Here is a 9,009-nt window from a genome sequence, read left to right as displayed (position 1 = left end):
GCTACTGGGAAGCAGCTGCATGGTACAGGGAGAACAGCTGCGTGCTTTGTGACCACCTAGAGGTGTGAGATAGGGAGGGTGGGAGGAAGACACAAGAGGGAGGGGATATGGAGATATACCTATGCATATAGCTGATTCACTTTGTTATACAGCAGAAGCTAACACAACACCGTAAAGCAATTATACTCCAATAAAGATTTAAAAAAAAAAAAAAAAGGGTGGAGGTGGGAGAAACCCCCCCCCAAAGAAAGCCTGGCCAAGCTGAGCCTGCCATCGGGTCTCCTGGCGGACCCGCAGGGGAGCGGCCGGCCAGAGCTGCCCCGGGGTGGGATCGCGGTCGCAGCGCCCCCTCCCGGCCTTGACCCCGCAGTGCCCTGCGGACTCGGGGCTCCTGCAGTGTGTAGAGAGGGCCGGGCGTCTACGGGGCGGGGACTCGGGGACACGCAGGCGGGGCGGTCCCGAACGGCCCCCTTCCGGCGCAGCTCGCCGGCTTCTTTCTCGGAGCGTCGGCGCCGCCCATGGCCGAGGTGCTGGAGCCCGATCCCGGGGCAGCCGAGGCCTCGGAGACCCTCGCGGAGACGCCGTGCTGGGAAGCCCCGGAGGACGCAGGCCCCCAGGTAGGCTCCACCCGCGGGCGCGAAGGGTGAGGGCCGGGGGGTGGGGAGCGTGGGGCTGTCCTCGAGGTGATCTTCAATGCGGCCGGAGGGTCCCATAGGTTTAACTTAAAAGCACATTTTTAAAAATGGTCAGAGTCCCTGGCTCCATTCCTGCACAAACGGGAAGATGCGGTCGGTAAGCCGTAGTTACCCCCACGTACTGGCCACAAAAGAATTTCTTTTCTTTGCGGTTAAAAAAAAAAAAAAAAAAAAAATGGACCACGTCCCAAAACCTGCGATGGGACCCTCCGGGCGGGGGCGGAACAGTTGCTTGCTTTTAACCCGAATTGAGCCGACTCTCCCTACCCCTGCTTGTGGGGCAGAGGCCGCCGGCGTCTCTAATCCAAAGATGGGAGCCGCGGGGGAGGAGCCCTGCCTGGTGCTGGGAAGCCCTGCCCGGTGCAGGGGAGCGCAGCCCCTGGGCTGGCCGTCCCAGGTGGACCCGAGATCAAGGTACCTGTACTGTTGCATCTCACGCTCTGCCTTCTTAGAATTGCTTCCCCAAGTTCCCCCTGTTCCATCTTAGCCCGGAAGTTATGAGATCCGACGCTACGGACCTGCGAAGTGGGTCAGCACTTCGGTTGAGTCTACGGACTGGGATTTGGCCATGCAGACTGGCTTCACAAGGCTGAACAGCTACATTCAAGGCAGAAACGAGAAAGGTGAAGGCACTTTACCTTGTCATTATACACACTGTATTGTGCTTGAGTGCCCTGGCTTATTGAGTCTTCGCTGATTAGATAAATAGCTTTTAGAATAGAAAAATAACCAGATCATCAAAGACTTAATGTTTGAAGAGGACTCTTCTCAGGACCCGAGGCGTCTAGAGGAGTGTAGTACTGGGCAGTGCTTGTTAGCCTCTGTTCTCCTTGTTTGTGATTCTGCTGGATGAACTGGGCCTCTGTGTAACTAGCATTAAGGCCTTTTCATGGCTAATGCTTTGAGGTAATTTGGTGACTGGTAGGGTAAGAGACATTAGGAGGCAGCAAGGGTCAAAGAACACAAGATCCAGGGTGTCAAGATATATCTTCTGGTTTGGCTCTGATGCTATTTATGTTTTAGCAGGTCACTTAGCCAATGGGACCTCTGTTTCTGAATTGTAAAAGTAAAGAATGAACTGGACTATGTGATCTCTCATTTCCCCTTCTATCCCTAAAACTATGGAATTTATTAATGAAAAATACAGAAAGTGTTTAATGTGGGCAGTGGATAATTGTCATTTTGCCCTTATTTTTTTTTTAAGATGAAAATTATCTTAAAGGTTAATATTTATGTCAAGTAAATCAAGAAACTCAGGTCAAAAAATAAGTTTTTAAATGTGGTCATAAATACACTAAATCTGCTTTCATGGTCTCCTTTGCATTTAAATATATATTTTTTGTGGCACAGAGATGAAAATAAAGATGACAGCTCCAGTGACAAGCTACGTGGAGCCCGGTTCAGGTCCTTTTAGCGAGTCTACCATTACCATTTCCCTGTATATCCCCTCTGAACGGCAATCTGATCCCCCCAGGCCTTCAGAGTCAGATGTCTTCATTGAAGACAGAGCTGAAATGACGGTGTTTGTACGGTAAGTGGTAGATAATTTATAGCCTTTCTGACTGTTGGTTTTACTTGGCGGGCACTCATAGTTTAGCTCCTGGGCAACTTAGCTCCTATGCTTTTCCCCCTTCCATAAACACAGGTCTAATGCATTTTGTGGTGTTTTCCTAGTGACTTAGTTTTATACATTACTAAGGGTCCTTTAGAAGAAATAACTAATACATTTAATGAGAAGGCTGATGCACACCTTCCACGGATAAGATGCAATACAAATTATACACCGGACCTTCCCCCACAAAAGCAAAAGACTGTCCTTACCTGCCCTCTAGTTAAATTTGGAGAAAAATACCTCAAAACAATGCATGGTACCCCTCCTCTCAACTCGTAGTTTCTGATAGCCTCAAACTCTTCCCTTGGTTCCCCCAGCCCAAAGGATGGCAGCTGCTTCCCGCAGTGACTGCCTCTGTTGGTTGGTTTACTGGTTCCTTACTCTGACCTACAATGCCTGTCTCAGTAAAGCGACTAATCAGCCTGCCAGCCTCCCCAGCAAGGACCGTCGTAGCCATCAGCAGCGCACCCTGCCCTGATAACCAGCCCCTGAATCTGGCCCATTCATCTCAGAAAGGGTCGTGATTCCGTTCCCTTCCTCCCCACTGTTCCTTGCTCGGGCCCTCACCTTACAGGGACCGCAGCTAAGTCCTCTTTGCTACCCCAGTGCTCGGCACGTGCCTGACACTCACCAGATACTCCGCCGTTTTTCAGTCTCAGGTTCCACTTCAAGAGCCTCCCAGCTGTTCTCTCTGCCCACCAGTCTCCTCTCCCTGGCCCTCCACTCTGGAACCCCGATCGTTCTCACAACGACAGCAACAAAACCCCAACCTGTTACTGTGTTTAAAAATCTGTTGGCTTCCTCTTGCTTCTGCGTGACATTCAGACCGTTCAGTATACGCATCACCTGCAACACGCGGCCCAACCTGTCTCCCTGACAACTCCCCCCACCTCCCGCCCTTCACTGAGTAGGCTGAGTTCCTCCACATCTCTGTACCTTTGACCTTAGGCAAGTTACTGAGACTTTCCTTGCCAAAAATCTCATCTGTAAAATGTGTCTAATCACAGTACCTACCTACTATCTCACAGGGTTGCCATGAAGATCAGATGAGTTAATTTACCTAAAATACTTAGAACATGAGCATGATATTACTACCAGCTCCGGCTCCCTCTTTCTTCTCTTCCTGGAGAGCCTACTTTCATCCCTCAGGACTTAGATCAATTGGTACCTTGTCTGTGATGCCTTCCTCAGTTTCTCCAGTCAGCCAGCCACTCGGTGCTATGATTCTAAATTCTAATGACCTACTGATAGACTGTAACTTCCTCAAGAATATAGCAACATGTTAACTCTGCCCGTATCCTTCGGCTCCTGGTGAGGCAGGTGTGTGTGGGGAGGCTCAGTATATGTCTGTGTCCTGAATAAAGCCATGGATAGATCATTGTAGAACAACATGTATTCAGAGGACAGAAGATGATTTCTAAGTAAGAGGCTCAAGATTTGATTTCAAGGAAGAAGTGGAATCTGAAACAGATTCCCTTTAGGCAGAACATTCCTTAAGGAAATAAATAATAAATTTAGGAGCCGAAATGTTTCCTAACACATGGTTCAGAATTATCATCATCAGTCAACATGATGGAAATTATAGAACAGTTTTATCAATTTATCTTCAATGTTTTATTTTATATACATGTGCATACACAGATTCCTCTACTTACTCAACTGGGATTTAAAAGGTACTGCATGCCAGGAATGACTAGGTGCCTGGTAGACATTGTTGAACAGAACAGGCCTGGTTTGTACCCTTGAGACCTTACATCTTATCTGAAGAATGGTAGGAATGATCTTTTCCACTGGCACATTGATAATAAACCTTATGCTAAAGAAGGCATATTAGGAATGTTTTTGTGACTGTTTTTCCTATTCTCAGCCTTCAAATTCATCACGTTTACATGTCAGCAACTCAGCTAGGTCGGTGTGCTGTCATGATTTAATCTCAGGGTATTTTTGTTTATATACTTTAAAATCTACACTTAAACTTCTATTTTCCCACTTTTTATGCAAATCTTTTGACTGTCTTTTCATCCCCATCCTCTTAGCAACCTCCTAACTGGCCCCTTCTCTCCAATCTAGTTTCCATCTCTCTGCCTATATTCTTACCCAGATCTAATCAAGTTACTTTTCTGCTTTTCCAACATCCTTTAGAATAATCTCAAAAGGCCTTAGGATGATGTACAAGGTTCCTCCTTCCAGCTCTGACTCACCTTTCTGACCTCATTTTATGCCTCACTATGAAATTGCTTTGTATTTCTGGACTTTTGTTCTTTTCTTATCCCTCCCCTTTCTCTGCCCAGCAAAACTATCCTCCATTCCAGACCCAACTCAGAGACACACCTTGCCCCGATGTAATCATATCCTCAGTGTTCCCAAGCACTTTGATTCTGTCTCTGTTAAAGCTTTTCTCAGACTGTATAGAGCTGCCAAAATGTCCATCTCTTCCATAGAGGATCAAAACTTATGTTCATCTGTTAATGCAGTGCCTGCCCTTTTTCTAAGGAGAGAAAGAAAGGGGAAATGTTCGCTAGAAAATGGAAAGACTAAAGGGAGGCTGCTAAGGGGGATTCATTGTGGCTCTCTGACCAGGAGAATCAACAGTACAGGAGACTGTTGGAAATGCAGGCTCTTGGGCCCCAGCCCAGACCTCCTGAACCTGTGTTTTCCCAGGTGACTTGCATGCACATTAGAGCTTGAGAAGCACAGAGTTAGAGCACAAGATGGCATAACTTCCAAATCTGCCCAACAGCTGGGACGTATTGCCTCCTCCTGGGTCCCCTCAGTGCGTGTGAGGTCACACTGAGCCTGGGAACCAGAGGAAGGGAACAGTCAGTTCAGCTGCCAAGAGGGAGGAGCTTTGAAACCACGCTCCATCCAGGTTTCCTTGTATCAGCTCCCACTTTTCTTCTTAGACTGACATTCACATCAGTATTAAAATCATTTATGGTCATTTACTTTCTCCTTTGTAGGTCTTTCGATGGATTCTCTAGTGCCCAAAAGAATCAAGAACAACTCTTGACATTAGCAAGCATTTTGAGGGAAGAAGGAAAAGTTTTCGATGAAAAGGTTTACTACACCGCAGGCTACAACAGTCCTTTCAAATTGCTTGATAGAAGAAATGAAGTGTGGTTGATTCAGAAAAAAGAACCCTCCAAAGAAAGTGAATGACAAAATGAGAGGAAGGTCCATTGCCAGGGGCAAAACTTCTGTTTAACATAGACGTCAACATTACCCATAAGCAAAATGTGTCTAGTATCTCTACCTGAGAGTACTACTATGAATTGAGCTTATTTCCACTGTGCCTTTTTAATGCTTGAAGCTTTAGATACACAGATAACAGGGGACAGTATTCTATAAACATGTAAATCGATCTTTATTTCTATGAGGCTCCAGGGAAACGTCATGTTACTTCCCCCTTCTTCACTGTATCACAATCATGTTGCCTTATTTCTACTTGGATTTGTGTCAGTTGGATGTTACCTCCTCCAGATATTATCAATAAAAATGTTAAAGTTTATCCTGTGTGGAACTACAAGGCCATCAAGCCTAGAGAACTCAAGTTCAGTTGGAACCAAAAATCAAAGTGTCTTTTGCAGCTGCCACTGTTACTTTTTCTGTTGAGCCCTCTTTCCTACCTGCCCGCTGCTCCCACCACACAAGAAAAGCTCTCAGAATACTCAAAAGTGTTGCTAATATTCCATGACAAAAAATAAATGTATGAAGTTAGGGACTTCCTATTTTATTTTGATACTCAAGAGAGGCATGTTTTTTCTGAAGAAATGTATACAAACATAGACTTTTAAAATTCACTTGAATTTTTAAAGCATTTTATGCAGTATTTTATGCAGTATTTTTATATACTGAATCAGTATATAAAAATGATTCAGTATTCAAAGACGGGTTTGCTGCAAAATCAAAGAGGTTGAAATTTGGACCCAATTGTATTGGAACGCGCTTGTCCTGGAGAAGAGTGTCAGTCAGATATCTAGAAGCCTGTCATGGGAAGGTCATAGCTTTACTGTGGGCTCCTAGTGGACGATGGTTGTAGGCACGAAGGAGAAAAGCAGCTTGGAGCTCAGTGACTTCCCAATAGGTAAAGCTGCCCACGAATGACATTACTTCCCGTTTCTATCATTGCGTGTGTTCAAGCAGGCACGTGATCACTTATGTGGCAGATTTGGGTATCCAGTGGATGAAAGGGTGGGGCCGGATGATGCTCAAGGTCCCTGCAGCCCCAGCATTATACGGTATCTCTTAAAATTAATCTCCCTAACCTGGGTACACTAGACCAACGTACCTACAGTTAGTGGTTTCCATAGCTAACATTTATGGATTGCCTTCTAGGTGTAGCTTTCTAAGCATTTCACCTGAATTCCCACAGTCGACCCTCAGAACAACCCTGTGTGCCACCCTGTGTCATCTCCATTTCACAGATGAGGACATTGAGGCACGGAGATGTAAGGTAACTTGCCCCCAGCTGGAGCCGTAAGGGCAGAGGCCGATTCCATCCCAGGCAGTCAGACTCCTGGGTCCAGGCTGTTAACCGCTGCACCCACTGGCAGTCAGTGTTCTAGAGTGCAGCTTTCTCAGGCCATCAGTGGGCTACAACTGTGTTGAGGGGTCCTTCCTGCATGTCATGCATGCATAATCAACATGATTATGCCCTCAGAGATACCTTTTAGATTATAATTTTTGATACAAAACAAGCTAGGTTTCTGGTTTTGAAATTATTATATGGATATAATTTTTTAAGTCTTAGGCAATTATTTTCCAAAGGTATTTGCTTGCATTGATTATTTTTTTTATTCTTTGCATTTTTGTGTTTGCCAAAAAGAAATTAAATTTCTTTCTTAGCTCATTTACCAAAACCAGCTGTGGGTCACCTTATAGCCCTCCTACTGATGAAAGTCCACAGTACTCGCCTCAACTGGTATGAGGTAAATATTTATATATTTACTCCATAGTCCTACAAAAATAGACATCTCTTATGCAGTAACTTCCATTTTAGATGAGAAAAGCATATGTCTGATTGCCAAGATTTAGTTGTAATCTGAAACATGTTCCATAAAAAAGCGATTTTGTACTATTCAGTCCAGGGTATCCCATTTTCCCCTCCTGGTCCATAAATCATAAACTAAAACATTTTTCAGCCCTCAATTAATCCAGACCAGAGAGTATTTCTCACAGCAATGAATCAGGTATTTTAATTATGTGGCTGGCACTGACTACAAAATATCCCTCAACATTTCTATTGAGATTTTTCTTCTCTTATCAATAGGAAATTCACGTCTAGATTCCTTTCCGAGACTAAACCATCCACCTTTCCTGTTGGTCTAATTCACACTCCATCAATTAGGCCTTCTCCCATCTTCAGGCTCTCCCTCCCAGCATGCTCCAATCACTCTACTTACCAACAGGCTCTGATGTGGCCTGATCTTCCCTGCTCCCCAGAATAAAATCCTAGTTCCCCCTAGACCCTTACATAGGACAATAATTCCCATTTCTCCCTTGCCTTGATTATCCAGTTTCCCTGGAAGGAGTTGTCCAGAGGCTTCCTTGGAGCTCTAGGCTGTGAGGAGGTATCTCAGGGACCATGACAGGGTTTTAAGGTGGGCAGCACCCCTCCAGCACCACCACCGTGCTTCCCACAGACCCATCCACGTTAGTCTACGTGTAGGTCAATTTTTCATGTTTTTAAAAGCCTGAAAATAATTCTTTAAACTGAGTGCATTCCTTCATTCCTTTCTAGTCATCACTTAACCCTCTAAAAATCTTGCTTTTCCTCCTAAATATTTCACTGGAATGCCATTTATTTTCATTCATTCTTCAAGAAGCATTATGGAGTCCCTCCTGGGTCGCAGGCTCTACACTCTATTCCAGGCGCTGGGCTATGGTGACAGGCAGAAATGCCCCCATCAGTGGCTGTATCCATCAAATCCAATCACGTCTTCCCCTCTCCTACTCAGTCCACCTTCCAGCTGAGAATACAACAGTGAGCAGGAGAGGCAGGGCCCCTGTCCTTGTGGAGTGTACGTTCTAGAGAGCGAGAGAGAGTGCAAATACCAATGGGGCGGTGGGATAGGGTGTGGCTGGGCGGACTGCAGTGGCTGTCACGTGGGTGGGCAGGCCAGGCCTTCCCGAGGAAGAGACACATGAGATCTGAATGATGAGAAGGAGCCACTCAGATGACAGCCTGGGGGCAGGGGAAGCCTTCTGAGAAGAGGTGACGTGTCAAAGGCAGAAGCCCCCTTCAGTATCCAGAACAAAGCTGCACATACTGCTTGCTGAGCAGCTTGCACTGTGCTTGCAGGACACAGTCTCTCTGGACAAAGAAAACGCTGACTTGTACAGAGTTCCTGGAAGTGCAGAGTTCAAGGATTAGCGGACTTTCAGAATCACTTAGGAACTGATTGAGCTTTAGTTGTGGAGGTGCGGTTACCAGAGCGGGGTCGCTGCTGATGAGCATGATTTAGGAGCCTGGTTCAGAGGCGAGGTTACTGAAGCGAAGCTGTCATCAATCACTTCTGGTACTTATTTCTGATTGTGGCCAAAGAATGGGCATATCTTTTCTGGGATTTGGAGTCATGGCCGGCAAGCACGGCGGGGTGGGGGGGGACATGCCACTCAGATCCACCTTCATGAAAAGACCGCTCCGGCTGTGAGGGGTGTGGTTAGCCGATGTCTCCAGCTGTGACTTTCTTCAGGATCCAC

The 9,009-nt window shown here is 46.0% G+C and overlaps 1 protein-coding gene across 1 annotated transcript; it reads left to right on the top strand.

Annotated features, from left to right (window-relative positions):
• Positions 1-477: 477 nt before the first annotated feature.
• On the top strand, positions 478-5,815 carry HEBP2 (heme binding protein 2). The gene is made up of 4 exons (XM_068550950.1): positions 478-617; positions 1,183-1,318; positions 2,046-2,226; positions 5,268-5,815. The coding sequence occupies exons 1-4, from the start codon at positions 519-521 to the stop codon at positions 5,464-5,466; spliced, it is 615 nt and encodes a 204-aa protein (XP_068407051.1). The 5' UTR covers positions 478-518; the 3' UTR covers positions 5,467-5,815.
• The last annotated feature ends 3,194 nt before the right edge of the window (positions 5,816-9,009 follow it).

Source organism: Eschrichtius robustus, chromosome 9, assembly GCF_028021215.1.
Source record: "Eschrichtius robustus isolate mEscRob2 chromosome 9, mEscRob2.pri, whole genome shotgun sequence".
Taxonomy (NCBI): domain Eukaryota; kingdom Metazoa; phylum Chordata; class Mammalia; order Artiodactyla; family Eschrichtiidae; genus Eschrichtius; species Eschrichtius robustus.
Note: the sequence above shows the minus strand (reverse complement) of the source record. Positions and strands in the feature narration are given on the sequence as shown.

Excerpts from the sequence above, each read along its gene's own strand:
- HEBP2 (XM_068550950.1), top strand. The coding sequence starts at position 519 with ATGGCCGAGGTGCTGGAGCCCGATCCCGGGGCAGCCGAGGCCTCGGAG. Across the intron at positions 1,319-2,045 it reads TCAAGGCAGAAACGAGAAAG|AGATGAAAATAAAGATGACA; the intron begins GTGAAGGCACTT and ends TTTGTGGCACAG. Across the intron at positions 2,227-5,267 it reads GAAATGACGGTGTTTGTACG|GTCTTTCGATGGATTCTCTA; the intron begins GTAAGTGGTAGA and ends TCTCCTTTGTAG.